Source organism: Sceloporus occidentalis, unplaced genomic scaffold, assembly GCF_023333645.1.
Source record: "Sceloporus occidentalis isolate IW3139 unplaced genomic scaffold, rSceOcc1.0.p SCAF_150, whole genome shotgun sequence".
NCBI lineage: Eukaryota > Metazoa > Chordata > Lepidosauria > Squamata > Phrynosomatidae > Sceloporus > Sceloporus occidentalis.
This window is the reverse complement of record NW_028317130.1, coordinates 2,288,463-2,304,072: the sequence shown is the minus strand read 5'-3', so window position 1 is coordinate 2,304,072 and position 15,610 is coordinate 2,288,463. Positions and strand designations below refer to the sequence as shown.

The window sequence follows — 15,610 nt, the reverse complement described above, 5'->3', positions numbered from 1 at the left end:
TACGGAAAAGCTTAAATAGGATTATAGCAGTGTTTTTATTTTACCAGCAGCTAGTTATCACGTTTTTGTGACAAACGAGTGACAGAAAGCTAGTTACAATAATTTCCACACCCATTGCATTTTTTCAAAGCTTGCGGTTGGCTTCCTATAAAGGCATCATAATGGTGTTCATTCATAGGCAATTCTAGAGGCGAACTCAAGTCTGGTAAAATTAATTCTTTGTACACTTTAAAGTTGTCATAGAGAAATATAGATGTTATCTTGGAGGTGCCAGTGCCAATTCAACATGTGTGTATTTGTGTTGTGTTTCTCTGTGTTTTTCAGCTTTATCTTTCAAGTATCCATTCCAAAGACCCTAAATGGATTCCAGACAGTCTTATGCATCTCTGGTGAGGGGTGTTCACTCTTTTGACTTCTCTGGAGAGTTCTATCCTGATGAATTGCTGCTCATAGGAGACAAAGCTTTCCCAGTACTTGTGAGTAATAGTGGGCAAGTGCTGATTGCCTCTTCCCAGTATGGGAAGGGCCGAATGATAGTTGTTTCACATGAAGACATCCTGAAACATCCCCAGTTCTTGCCATTCATTAAAAATGCTTTGCAGTGGCTCAAGCCCAACCAAGCAGCCCAGGTAGGTGTTGACGGCAGCTTGGATGCCCTGTCCCAAATGCTCCTCCGTGACGGCATGAAAGTGCAGCAAGATGCAACGCTGGGAACTAAGCTAGGAGTCTTTTGCACAGATGCTTATAATGAGCTGCATGCTGATGATCTTGTGCAGTTTGTAAAGAGAGGTGGGGGTCTGCTTATTGGAGGGCAAGCCTGGAATTGGGCAAGTCAACATGGAATGAAGAAAGTGCTTCGTGGGTTTCCTGGCAACTGGGTGACTAGCGTGGCTGGTGTTTACTTCACGGGCAATGTGGGAGAGAAGGGAACTTTCACAGTGTCCCAAGAAATGCCGAGGATTCCACTAATCACCAAGTAAGTACATATCTCATCTGCAGTATTCTTCTTGGAAGGAGAAATAATATTTTGAATACAAGTTCCCACATTGCATGTACAGTGTGCATATATTTAAAAGCTTCATTTTAAGAGCATAGTCAAGACTTGAACAAAAAGTATGTAAATTCTTAAGTCTTTAAGTCCTAGACACTTGAAGTTCATAGAACCATCAGTTCTATGTCATAAGCAGTGGCATTTTTACAGTCTTGCATACTGTTCTTGTATAGAGCTTAGGCCTCAGTGTTCTGGAACTGGTGATCTGGCTATGACTGTTTTCTTAGGGCCGGTCAAGTTCTGTCGCAATGTGTCAGGCAAAACATTTTCAAGCAGCCATCTAATGACATATCTCCATGATCTTATTTTAGCTCAGTTGATGCCCTAGGGTCCCAATGGATACCTGGAGGGTCTCAGAGGATGATATGATACATCCAGCAGTACCAACATAGACAGACTATGTGGCTGTCTCTCATCTCTGACAATGGAGGGGTGCAGGAGACAGATTAATTCTTTCTGTGAAGAGAAGGGAACAATGTGTAGTTCTGTCTTGGACAACCTACACGTAGGATCTTGGCTCATTCCCAGATGAGAACCTTCATGTAGCCCTTTCTCCCTTAGCAGTGTTTAGGTGTAGCCTCAGCTCAGCGATCATAGGCCCCATATAGACAGGCCAAAATAAAGCTGCTTCAGGTCACTTTGGAGGTATGCTGTTTCAATGATGCACGCGTCTTAAGAGTCTGGAAGCTGCACCAAAGCTGTGCTCCAGTTCTTAGGACTGGGACGTGGCTTTGGCACAGCTTCCGGACTCTTAGGACGCATGCATCATTGAAACAGCATACCTCCAAAGTGACTTGAAGCAGCTTTATTTTGGCCTGTCTGTATGAGGCCTCAGAATGCTAAAACAACAGCAGAATAGCCTTGCCCAGCAGGTGGAATTGAAATAATTGCATGGGTAGCAGGAGAGGCTATTCATCTTTGAAATTTGTTGCAGGAGCCCCTATAATGTTTAACATTTAAAAACTAGTGTTTTTTTAAAAAGCCAGAAGTGGACCTCTTGCTATTAGTGGTTAACTGTATCAGTATTTGTCACAGTAAATATCCATCTTGCTTTTTTTGCAGGTATGAAATAGACACCCAAAGCGATATAAAGGCTATTCTAAAAGGTATATCAAAGTTCAATTTGCCTGATATTGTTCCATCTCAGCTCCTAATTCATGGAACACTGGCATTCCCAGTTGGCACAGATGACTCTCATCAAGCATTGCTTGCTGCTGCTTATTATGGCAGGGGACGTGTCATTGTAACTTCTCATGAAGAAGAATTTACTATATTACCAATGAAAACTTTTGTTCTCAATGCAATTGACTGGCTCAGTTCTGGAAAGGGAGGGAAGGTTGGTGTGGGAGATGACCTCAAGGATCTTTACTCCATGTTAGAGCAAGCAAATATCCCATGTGAATTAACATCGCTTAAAGATGGCCTAAGTGTGTATTGCTGTACTGCATACAGTGACAGAGAAGTGGAAAAAATTCAAGAGTTTGTATCTGAAGGAGGTGGCCTTCTTATTGGGGGACAAGCATGGTCATGGGCTGCTGAAAACACAGCTTCCAGTGCCATTGCTGAATATCCAGGAAACAAGATACTGAACAAGTTTGGAATTGGAATCCTTGAGAAAGTCCTGGATGTATCTGATCAGAGCTATCCAGTTGACTCAACCACAGATGTTGGTTCATCTTACCACTTCCGAAAGGCATTGTTTCAATTCAAGCAACACATTAAGAACCAACAAGCTCTAACATCACCATATTCCTCATGGGTTCAAAAGTTAGCACAAGATACTGCAGAATTCATAAAGATCCCAGCCAACAATTCTCCTCTCTTCTTCTCTGTGGATGACGATCTGATGGAACTGATCAAGCAGAGTGGAATTCCTGATGTCAGTGCAAACAGTCCCATCAAATCCAATTCAGACAAAGCATTTTTAATTATCCTGTCATCACAGCTCTACAACACTTTCCCAGAGCTCCAGAGGCTGGTGCCCAAGCTGAATCAACATCTTGCAACACATTATCCAATATCCCCACCTCAGATTATTTCAATAAATGGAAAGAACAATGGTAAGATTTTAATTATTTCTTTATTTATTAGCTAGTTACCTCTATGCTGGTTCAATCTTTGGCATCTGATTGGCTTCCATTTGCTGTGAGCTGGAGAATTCAAATTTTACCTAATCCCTGAATTTATAATAGGCTTAAGCAAACCACCAACACCAACACCGTCATAATCAACAACAACAACAACTGAACTTTATCTTATTAAACAAAGGGCCAGAGCAGATGGGCAGGAAAGAGTGGTCCGAGTCTGCTCCAGCCAGAAGCAGGCCTGAACCCTGCAGACTGCACAGCCCCCTCCCAAGGTGGGCTGTGCATGCTGCAGCCAACTGGTGCTTCCAGGAGCCAGATTATCCCAGCTCCTTTTAGCACTGGTCCAAAGGACTGGAGCGCAGCCTCAGCACAGCTTCCAGCCACTTTGGAGGCGTGGATCATTTGAACACCATGCCTCCAAAGCAGCCAGAAGCTGCTTCATTTGGCCTGTCTGTTCCAGCTCTATAATGGGAAAATACGTCAGATTTATATCATGCAAAAGGTTAACATTAAATTATAAATAAAAAAGGCAATAATAGCAAAAATAATTTAAACCATACAATTAAAATAACAAAAAAGATTGTAAAATAGTATAATTTAAAGCACTACAGCATTTATTTAAAACCCTGTCTTTAAAAGCATTCAGTTTTCAAAATTCTGTTGGATTAAAAAGATGCTTGCCTAGTGATGAAAGGAGGGAGTGTTTCTAGCTTTCCAAGAAGTGAAAGCCCAGAGCCTAGGGGCAGAAACTGAGGAGACTAAGGAAACCTCATGCTGTGCTGCCCATGTGCTGTAACATGGGCAGACCTAGGAGAAACCCCATGGCTCATTTGGGAAAATATGACCTGTCAGATAGCCTGCACTTAAGATATATGGGACCTGAGTCTGAAAGAGCAGCTTATAACTTGTAGTCTCAGTCTCCATCTGCAGTATGGAAGTTCTCATCAGTGCTGAGCTAGAAGATTTGAAAGTATATAATTACAGACCAAAACAGTGCAGTAAGACAGAATGCTTCATCTTTTTTTTCTGATTCTGATTGCTGCCACTAACAACATTACACACTCCTCCTGGTGAATGATGGCTGAGCAGGGTCACACACACACCCCGCACGCATGCCCCATTGCTAATCTATAATAATGCCACACCAGGCCACGGTATTATGCCGCTCTATGGTGGATGGTGGCAGATACTGACAAGAGCACTCCTTGCTTTTGGCACTAGCAGGCATCTCCACCACCCTATTTCTTCCAATCCCTTCCAATTTACCAGGGTCTATCTCAGCATTAATAGTTACACTGCTTTGCCTTCTATCACTAGATGAAGCAGACTGAATATCTGACATGAGCTGTTTTTGGATTATGACAGGCAATGGAATTTAGGCTAAGATCTGGAGAATTTTCAGGCTGACAGGGCAATTGTTTTTCAAAGGAATCGGTAAGATAACAAAATCTTTTCAGTTTCATCATGTAGCCTTTGACAGACTGCTTTCCTGGTGTGACTCTTACAGGCATGGAAGCATGGAGAAGCACTGGCCTCTACCTTCCTCCAGGGAAAACTGCCACTTTGCTCTTTCCATCCAGTGTCATCAATGCAAATTTACAGGTATTATTTATCCTGCTGAATAAAAAAAATTGCCCTGTTTAAAATATTTATTTTGCATGTATCTCCACTTTTACTGTCCTGCTTGCTCATCTTGCCTGTAAACAGCACCTGGAGCATTCAACAAATCACATCCACACACACAAGGACCACTTGCACCTGCAAATGTCCTTACCTCAATTTCAACTGATTTGTGTCAAGATGCTTCCAAGCTCAGCCTCTCTCCTTCTTGCTTTTTGGTTCTGTCTGCTGCAAGAGTGGTTCTAATTGCTCAGAGGTTTAATAGTACCCAATATAAAATTCTCTTGCATGTCAAATAATTCTGCCAGATGGCGCACTGCCCAGTAACCTACTGTCCACAGTGAAGTTTGCTGTGTTAAGGTTTGTTTCTCTTAGGTACAGATTGGCTGTCACTCTGATGACCTCAGTGATGCTGAGGAATTGAAGCGTGCTCCAGTGGTGATAAGACAATTTGACGTTGAGACTCACCGGATGGAAGTCTCCAACCTGTGGGGTGGTCTCTTGTATATTATTGTGCCAGAGAAATCCTCATTGGGCCACTTCTCTATCACCATAGAAGGAGCTGTCAAAGCACCTTATTTTAAGCATGGTAAGAAGACAAAAGGAAAGAAAGTAATGAAGTATTATTTGAATGTAAATTCAAATATAAAGGGGTTGGCAAGCACCTAGTAGCTCATGTTGAGTGAGATACATCATGACATTTCTTGCCTAGTACTGTAAGTAGGGGAAAAATGGAATTACTGTTAGCTTTCATTTTGTAGCCTTTATTCCTCCTCCTTTAACCATATGTACCTAGCATCAGCCCTTCTCATCTTTGGTTCACCTTCTCTTAAAAAACAAAACTTCTGAAGTAATGTTGCATACATGAGTATACAAAACGTAAGTATCTGAGTATTATACAGTGCCATACCATCACTACTGAAGTACTGCAGCTTGTCATCACACATGTATTGGAGCTTTTCCCATGGCAGGAAGTTCATTTAGACATACTCTCTTGACAGTACTTTGAGAACACAGTTCTATCGGTTTTCTGTATCACCACCAAGTGCTCCTAGTATTGCTATGAGACCCAAATAGTAGATTTTACTTGGCTCTAGGCATGACATCTATCATTTAGATAAAAAAAGGAAGGAAATGTCTCCCAGCTGCCCATCTCAATGCTCATCATGGTCAGAAGGGCACCACATTTATTTCCCAGAACCCCAATCGGCAACACCTCAGTATCTTTTGGGGCACTGCTTGACCTAAGAGGTAGAGATTTTTTGGGAGGGGTACTGGCAGAACAAGCTAAAATAATGGAGTGCCATCATAGCAGCTACATCTCATGAAGCAGGACCTTGTCCAAAGTCTTTCTTGATGGATTAACTCCCCATTTTGTTTGTCTTGGAAGTGTGATATAACTATGTGAACTGTTCATAAAAGAATAATACCTTTCATCTTTACAATGTAAATGCTAACAAGGAACAAAGCAGCACCTACCAGGGTGAAGATGTAGAAAGGATTTGTTTCAATGGGGAAATACAAGGAGGGGAAACCACCTCTGCCACATTGGATTGGCACTTGTTTTTTCTTCTTCTTAAGCTAAACAATGCCTTTCAAATTTTTCATGGAGGTAGCTGTGTTAGTCTTTTGCAGCAAAAAGAATAGCATCTAGTATCTATCTACCCAACAATATCTACTTTTAAAGAACAACAAGCTTTATTTAGCGTAAGCTATTTCATTCTGTTGACTTGGTAAATGTTTATACATACGGTCAAGGGGGTGTAATTAATGGACTGAGAGGGAATGAAAATGTAACTTAGGCCCAGTACCTACCTGTGATTTAGGCCGGACTGGCCATGGCCTCTTTCCCTCTGGAGGGATGCCATAGCAGCCAAACTGCCTGCCATCTTTCCGCCCAAAAAGAACCTGGAAAAATCAGGTTCTTTGGGGGTTGCCGGGCTGACGTCACAAGTTATGTCAAGATGGTGGCACCCTTGTGAATGGGACATCGCTATGCCGTGCTAGGATTAGGGACTGTGCAGTTGGTGCACAGTCCCTAACCCTAGAATCAGCGGTGGCATGCCACTTCGGGACCATCTGTCCCGGACCAAAAATACAACTAGCTATCATTACCTTCACTAGCATTAATAACACTTGATCGGAGAACAGGCATCCTAGCATAGATGAGCTGCTTACATGTACATGATGAAAAGTCAAATAGATTCAAATTTGTTATTTTCTAGTTTTAATAAAATATTTAATATGTATCTTTGAATGAAATCAGACCATACTTTTTAGCTCTTCAGTTACTGTTGTTCGCTTCTGCCCTGTCTCGAGGTGCATCTACACTGTACAAATAATGCAGTTTGACACCCCTTTAAGTGCTGTAGCTCTGGCCAAAGGAGTCCTGGAATTTGTAGTTTTATAACATTTTTAGCCTTCTCTGCAAAGAGTGTTGGTGCTTCACAAAACTTCCGATCCTAGAATGCTGCAGGATGGAGCCATGGCAGTTAAAGTGGCATGAAATGCCATTATTTCTACTGTGTAGTACTGTACTGTGTAGATACACTTTCAGTTCTCTGTTGTTGTTTCCAACAGCTATTTCCTTCCATGCAGACACACCTGAGCCACTTTGATTCCTACTACATTTCCTGTAACAATTGCTCTTATTTCTGTTGCTGTCTTCAGCACTGGGCAATATCTGTATTGTGCACAGCACTTTAAAAGGATACCAAATAGAATACATGTGGTGATGGCAGAATCCGCTGACACTGTTCAGACCATGAAAATCTAAAAAATTGTCTTCTCAACGGTTTCAAAAATTCTTCAGTCCATAGCTCCTACTATCTAATTTCTACTTACGGATATTATTTGCATTTTTAAAAGAATGTAATTATTTAACTTTTACCTACATTTTACGATTTTACTCATCTTAATGCCTGTTGTTATTCAAGCAATGAAAGCTGCACAATACTTCAAAATAAAAATATAAAGTGAACCTATTTAAAATGTTTGCTAGGTCAAACCAGCCTATCTGACTGGCAGAATACCATCCGCCACTCTACTGTTCCCTGGACTGAACTAGAAACTGAGAACATCATTTTGACAGTGCCCACAGATGAAGCGCGAAATATAAACAACCCTGACATTCTCCTCACCATCTGGGATAATATGATGTCAGCAGTGGCCAAATTAGCATCCATCCCTCATGTGTTCCCCAGGCCAGAGAGAATTGTGGCTGATGTTCAGATATCAGTGGGCAAGTACTACTAAACAGTTCTCACATATGTGGGTAAAAGTAGAAGAGGTGGCAATGCAGTGGTGTTTAACTAACTTATTCAGTCCTCTAGAAATAAGAGGGGAGATTATTTCTGTGGCAGAAACTTATATTCCTTAGTTGAAATGTTACGAGTGGAAAATGTCAACATAGAACTCCAGTCAGGGGCAGCCCAACATTAAGTGTAATGATAATTTGAACCAGTGATGTAGTCAATGTGGTTTGCACAAACTGAAGGCTAGAATCCTATTGGTGTAATACATACATACATGCTAGTTCCCTCACACATGTGGTTATATTTTCAAACTGCTGTAGGCTGAATGTATTAAGTTCACAGTTGTGCAAGAAAAGTTCTGAAAGCGTAACCATTTTATATGGCTGGCACATATTACCCACATGATTCATTGGAATTGTGGAGACAGACTGAAACGTAACTTCGTTACCCTATGACTGGCAAACATTCAAATTGTGTGATAAGGTCTGAAAAATCTGGATTTTTCAAACTTAATTCAGATCTAAATTAGGTTAGGCCAGATTGGTGTAAAATGAATTTGGGCTAAATTTGAATTGTCCAAGTAGGTACCAAACTGACCTTCTGCTAACTCTCCACTGATCCTGAGAGTAGCTTTCCAGTTTTCAGGCAGTGGTATTTCTCAGTTCTGCCCACTGGTGATCCCTAGTTTTGAATACAAGAAACAAACCTTCATCTGCATAAATGCAACAACATTTTCAAAATAATACCATCATTTTGAACAGAATACCACTAATGTCACCACTGCTTTCAAAGATTGGCTGTTGCACAAAGGCTGAACTGTATTTACTTCCACCATAGTTTCACAGTCCACTCATCTGTGTACTTAGGGATTTCTTTTGTAGCTTTATCACTGATTCTTTGGACTTCTGTTCAGATATGTAGGTCTTTTTCATGTGTCTTCCTCTCAATTGTGCCCTCCTTAGGCTGGATGCATGCTGGTTATCCAGTCATGCTTCACTTGGAGTCAGTGCAAGAGATGACAGATGTGCAGTCCATCCGTGACAAAGGTCTATGGGGCCCCATTCATGAGCTGGGTCACAATCAGCAACAGAGTGCATGGGAATTTCCACCCCATACAACTGAAGCCACTTGCAATCTCTGGTCTGTTTATGTAAATGAGACAGTACTGCACATCCCGAGAGAAAGGGCCCATGCAGACCTTGCACCAGAACTCAGAAAGGAGAGGATAGAAAATTATGTTCGGAATGGTAAACTGGAAGACTTTGAGGCATTTACTGCTCTGGAGCCCTATTTACAGGTAACATAGAACAAAAGCATGCAATTCCGTTTCTCTCTCTCTCTCTCTCTCTCTCTCTCTCTCTCCTCTCTTTTTAAAACACTTTACTGAGAGGTGGAATTGTTATCTCTGACCTTACTTCCAGGTAATACTAAAGAGGAAGACTAACTGATACAGTGTTGCCAACAAGCCTCGAAGATATTTCCCTGCATTCGGCCCCTATGTACCAGACCAGAGTTTAACTTAAGTCCCATTTCCCAAGATAGGTTTTCAATGCTGAGTGTCAGAGTTTAACTTAAGTCCCATTTCCCAAGCTAGGTTAAACTCTGACGCTCACCGTTGCAAACCCAGCCCCCATTTCCCAGGATAGGTAAAACTATCTAAAGCTAGGGGTGGAGTTTTAGTGAGCAAGTAATTCTTTGAGTGTTAGTTAGTAACTATTTGTATTATTATTTCCCTGAGAACCAGCATAGCATAATGGTTGGAGTGTTAGTTAGTAGTCTTTGAGTGCTAGTTAGTTAGTAGCTCTTTGAGTGTTAGTTAATAACTGTTAGTATTGGTATCTTCCCTTTCCAAATATTTTTATTGTTGTTTTTTGAAAATAAAAAAATAAAAATTACACACACACACACACACACACACGCTCATCCCTCCATATTTGCGGCTTTGATATTTGCGGCTTTGATTAGTCATGGATTTGATTGATATGTTCTCTCTAAGAATACCTAGGTCCTCCAGTGCAACCCAATGGTCAACTTTAACTAAAAGTTAAAGGACAGTCAAGGGATTGTCAATAGGATAAATGGAACCCCTTAAAATGTCTGAAAACAAGGACTTGAGCTGATTTGCACCAGTTTATTTGAACCAGTTGTTAACCTTTTTCAGGTTCGTGGCTGCCTGACAATATAGCAAATCCAATAACATAAAAAAATCCACCAAACAGTGATACCTTTATTGGACCATCCAAAATGCACAATACATTGCAAGCTTTTGAAGCTCCACTGGCATCTTCATCAGGCAAAGTATTAAAAACCATACAGGAGGGGTGGGGATAAAGATGTTAGTCATATGCTTGCATTTGGCTGTTTTTTGTTCTTAGTTCAGATGTTATGGAGGGGTATTTTTTTGCAGGCTGGCATCTCCTCCCTCCGGCCATGTGGCTGCTGGGAAATTTTCAAAATCCAAGAAATTTAACATCCCTTTGCAACACAAAAAAATACTTCCTTTGCAATCCAGTATGTCTCCATGAAAAATGGACAAGTAGGAACAAAAGAAAGGAAGAAGTGTCAGGGAAGAAGCAACAGAAAAGCCCAGGCATACAACAACAAAAAGTCTTTAAAAATAGGGGAGCAGTCAGGAGACTGGAAGTCATAAGTCCCCCTCAAACTTGATTTTCAGCTACGATTCCCAAGAGCCTTTTCTGTTTATTTCATGTAGTTTTATCCTGTTTTTTAGTACAAGGATGGGCAACCTCTGGGTCTGGGGAGCCACATCACCCCTTTCCACCTTCAACCCACTGGTGGGTGTGCTCTTCCTACATTGTTGCACCAATAAACTTGCCAGCAAGCCTAGCAATTTTAGTAGCATATTGGTGAAATTTTGCAATTTACCTTTAAAACTGGGCACATGGGGAGCATGCACACTGTTTTCAACTGAACCATGCTTCTGATAGCTTTAAAAACAATGTGTATGCTCTCTGAATTTTTGTTGTTTTAGCAACACATTTCTAGTGGAATTGGCAAAACAGCAATGTATTTGCAGATGACTACAGATCCCACAAAAATGGAGGAGACGCATGTGGCTCAGGGGCTGTATTTCCCACCTTAGTTTTAGGGTAAAACCTTCTCAGTACAACAGAGAAAGGGCAATAAAATTAATATCAAACAACAAAGCTTTAAAACAAGAGTAATAAATTAACAACTAAAGCAGCAAGATCTAAAACATGCTAAACAGAAGATAAAGGTATTGAAATTGGCCTCAGAAGAATGACTAAAGGGGCCATACACAGGGAAGGAGTTCCAAAAATGAGGAACCATTATTCAATTTACCATGGGTGAGCCATCTCATTTGAAGTGGTATAAATATGTATCCTCAGAAAAGCAGCATTGGAGTAATTTTACTGTGCACATTGAAATCATGATTCAAGTAGATAAAGGACTAAATACGCATCTCTTAACTTTAGCTGCAGGAGGCATTTGGATGGGAGCCCTACATGCACATCTTTGCTGAGTATCAAAAAATGACCCAAATCCCAGAAGATAATGAATCTAAGATGAATCTATGGGCAGAGAAGTTCTCTCAACAAGTGAAGAAAAATCTGGCCCCTTTCTTTAAAGCCTGGAAGTGGCCTATTAAGGATGAACTTTCTCAGAAGTTGTCCAGATCCTTCCCTGCATGGACAGAGAACCCAATGAAGCAGTACATGTCTCCATAGGGAACTAGATGTGACAGAGATGACAGATTGATTTGGTCCTGGAATCAACTCTAGGGAGTTCTCCTGCCACATTTGGGGAAACTGAATTACTGGAATAAAATAAAAGATTAAAATGAATGATCTTCAAAATGAATTTCACTTAAAATGTTGGTGAATTAATTGGACATGGAGCTGCTACTTATTAAAAATAAAAATCTGGTGATGTGCTAATTGCTAATAATGTTTGGCGTCACTGTAACACATACTTCAGGAATATAAAAATGTATTTTTCATGAGATAAACAGTAGTTTCACTGTTCAAGTGCTCAGCATGAGGTACACAACTCTGTACTCAGTGATGTTGTATCTCACAGTATCTTTGGGATAGGGACATCTTTCCTTATTGTGTAAAGTGCCATTTACCTTGTTGGTGCACAATTAATGGAGTTTCTTTTATTGCTTCTTTTATCTTGTGGGTCGTATAATGGACCAATGATCATTAATAAAATTGTTTGTGATTACTCAATGACATATTTGATTTTCTCTGTCTCTGTTCACTAATTAGCAGAAAAGGCACACAATCTGTTTGAATTTAAGCACTTTTAAGTCCTGTTGCTTGTAGTGTGTCATTTCAGGGTTTTCATAATTATTATATCAAAGGGAGATTTCAGTGCATTGCAATCCATGGGGTGTATAATAGTTATCTGAGCTTGGATTGCTCAAATCAACAGTGATTATATATTGGCAAAGTGCTTCCTCTCTACAAAGTCCTTCTCTGACTGCCATCTTTCTACTTCCCTTATGCACTGGCTTAAGCATGTCTTCTATAATAACTCCATGCTTTCTCCTATGAAATTGCCTCTATTAAACCACCACTTTATCTCCTTTAACAGGGCACATGCTCCACCATTTCCATGTTTTGCTTCTTCTGTGACCAGTAGAGAAGCCATTGATATAACGACTTCCCTGGGGCCTCTCTATTCTGGCATTTCTGTCCAAATTGTACACCTTCTGTCCAAATTGTACACATGCAGGAAATGAGGTGATGGAATCCAGAGATGGACGAATGAATGTTATCATTGTGTACGACACATGGTGATGGCTCTTTTTCATTCTTCCCATTTGAAAACTCCCTGCACTTTTTACTTGAATTAGCACATCAAAGCAAGTCTCTAGCAGAGTCTGTCCCCTTTCCTTGCTTGTTTTCTATTTAAGATAGTTGTTTATGTACTAGAGCATCTAAAACTGTGATGCAAAATTATATGCGTTGGCAGAGTTCTGCCCACTCTACAGGCATCACACAGAGCAACAGACATACAGAGAGAGAGAGAGAGCATAGCAGGGAGAACAGAAATATTAATTGATGATAATGTACTAACATTCAGTTTTGAAACTTGCCAGGACAATAGAATTCATAGAAATCATAGAATCATAGAGTTGGAAGAGACCACAAGAGCAATCCAGTCCAACCCCTTGCCATGCAGGAAATCACAATCAAAGCATCCCCAACAGAATAGAGCGGATAAAGCAAAATAGAGTTGTACTATTATTTACCTGGATCTAGACACTAGATTTCTATTGCCCTAAAATCGCATTGGCCTTTTTAGCTGCCGCAACACACTGTTGACTCATGTTCAAGTTGTGGTCTACTAGGACTCCTAGATCCCTTTCACACGTCTCCTTAAGCCAGGTGTCCCCTATCCTATATCTATGCATTTCATTTTTCTGCCTTAAGTGCAGTACCTTATATTTCTCTGTGTTGAAATTCATTTTGTTAGCTTTGGCCCAAATTTCTAATCTATTTAAGTCTTCTTGAATTTTGATCCTGTCCTCTGGGGTATTAGCTACTCCTTCTAATTTGGTGTCATCTGCAAATCTGGTAAGCATGCCCTCTATTCCTTCATCCAAGTAATTGAAAAAGATGTTGAATAGCACTGGGCCCAGGACAGAACACTGTGGCACACCACTGGTCACTTCTCTCCAAGATGAAGACGAGCCATTACTGAGCACCTTTTGGGTTTGGCTGGTCAACCAATTACAAATCCATGTAACAGATGCCTTATCTAGGCCACATTTTACAAGCTTGTTTGCAAGAATGTCATGGGGAACCTTGTCAAAGGCCTTACTGAAATCAAAATATACTATATCCACAGCATTCCCTTCGTCTACCAAGCTGCTAATTTTATCAAAAAAGACGATCAGATTATCTGGCATGACTTGTTTCTCAGAAACCCATGCTGATTTTTTGTGATAATGGCATTGCTTTCTAAATGTTCACAGACTCTCTGTTTAATGCCCTGCTCTAGAATCTTTTCTGGTATTGATGTCAGACTTATTGGATGATTGGGATCCTCTTTTTTTCCATTTTTGAAGATGGGGACAACGTTTGCTCTCCTCCAGTCTGTTGGGACTTCTCCTGTTCTCCTTGCATTCTCAAAAATTATTGCCAATGGCTCTGAGATTACATTTGTCAATTCTTTTAATACCCTTGGATGTAGGTCATCTGGGCCTGGAGACTTAGGCCCAGTATAGAACACCATGGCTTGGGGCTGAAATTAGGGCTGGGGAGCACGGAGCGTCCACACGCTCTGTGCTCTCCCGGCGCCATTTTGGGCACATGCGTATTTAGATGGTGCATGCTGATGACGTGCCTCATGTGCCGCCTCTAAACAGTGCAATGCACAAGAGATGTCACCGTGCTACTCCAAGGCGCTAATGGCACCTTGGCAGTGGCGTGGAAAGGAGCAGCATTTTGTGGTTTCTTTTTGAGTGCGTTGTTGCCAGCGCTCTGCAGTCACTGCAACAACAATGTGGGGCAGAAAGGGGCGGCATCTTGCTGCCCCTTCCTGCCCATCTGTAAAGGGCCTTAAATTCATTTAGATTAACCAGGTATTCCTGTACTACATCTTTACTTATCCTGTGCTGCATATCTCCTATTGCATCCTCTGCTCCATTTTCTTCAGAGTGAGCACCCTTTCCTTTTTGTGAAAAAGCAGAGGCAAAGAAGGTGTTGAGTAGTTCTGCCTTTTCTCTGTCCTATTAGCATTTTGCCACTTTCTCCACACCATTTCCTTCTTCTTCCTTTTGCTATGGACATACCCCCAAAAGCCCTTTTTATTGTTCTTAACCTCTCTAGGAAGTCTGAGCTCATTCTGCGCTTTAGCTTTACTGATTTTACTCCTTTACACATGATAGCTATTTGTTTGAATTCCTCTTTGGTGATTTTGCCCTTTTTCCATTTCTTATACATGTCCCATTTAAAACTGTGACAATATGTATAGACCACACAGGTAAACCCAGCAGTAGCAGCAACATGAGAGACAGTGTGGCTTAATGGTCTGAGTGTTGGACCAGGATAGAATCATAGTATCACAGAGATGGAAGAGGCCCTGTGGGGCATGGGCTTGAAACGTCTGCGCAATGCAGGAACTCCAGTTAAGCATCTCTAGCAGGTAGCTGCCCAACCTCTTTTTGAAGATGCCCAGAAAAAGAGACCCCACCACCAATGTAGGCAATGGTTTCATTGTTGAATAATTCTTAATGACAAAGTGTTCTTCTAAAGCTAAATCAAAATCTACCTTTCTGTAACATGAAACCATTAGACCTGGTCCTGCCCTGTGGAGCATCAAAGAACAAACCTGCCCCTCTTATCTGTAACAACTCTTGAGGTATTTAAAGGGTGCAATCATATTATCCCTCAATCTTCTCTTCACCAAGCTGAACATGCCCAGCTCCTTCAACATTTCCTCGTATGCTTTGTTCTCCATGCCTCTCATCATTCTAGTGCAGAAATAACATTTAAGTATTGTGATGATTATTTTTTTTCTGTGTGTAGCAATGTGGCAAACACCAAGAGTGCCAGGTTATATACTCCCAGGCTGCTCACTTTACAAATAGCAACTCTAAAGGG

The 15,610-nt window shown here is 41.0% G+C and overlaps 1 protein-coding gene across 1 annotated transcript; it reads left to right on the top strand.

The window, feature by feature from the left end:
• Window positions 1-359: 359 nt before the first annotated feature.
• On the top strand, window positions 360-11,778 carry LOC149280677 (TRPM8 channel-associated factor homolog). The gene is made up of 7 exons (XM_089500272.1): window positions 360-976; window positions 2,114-3,111; window positions 4,646-4,740; window positions 5,134-5,347; window positions 7,760-7,999; window positions 8,975-9,309; window positions 11,471-11,778. The coding sequence occupies exons 1-7, from the start codon at window positions 360-362 to the stop codon at window positions 11,720-11,722; spliced, it is 2,751 nt and encodes a 916-aa protein (XP_089356398.1). The 3' UTR covers window positions 11,723-11,778.
• The last annotated feature ends 3,832 nt before the right edge of the window (window positions 11,779-15,610 follow it).

Excerpts from the sequence above, each read along its gene's own strand:
- LOC149280677 (XM_089500272.1), top strand. The coding sequence starts at position 360 with ATGGATTCCAGACAGTCTTATGCATCTCTGGTGAGGGGTGTTCACTCT. Across the intron at positions 8,000-8,974 it reads TGATGTTCAGATATCAGTGG|GCTGGATGCATGCTGGTTAT; the intron begins GCAAGTACTACT and ends TGCCCTCCTTAG. Across the intron at positions 9,310-11,470 it reads CTCTGGAGCCCTATTTACAG|CTGCAGGAGGCATTTGGATG; the intron begins GTAACATAGAAC and ends TCTTAACTTTAG.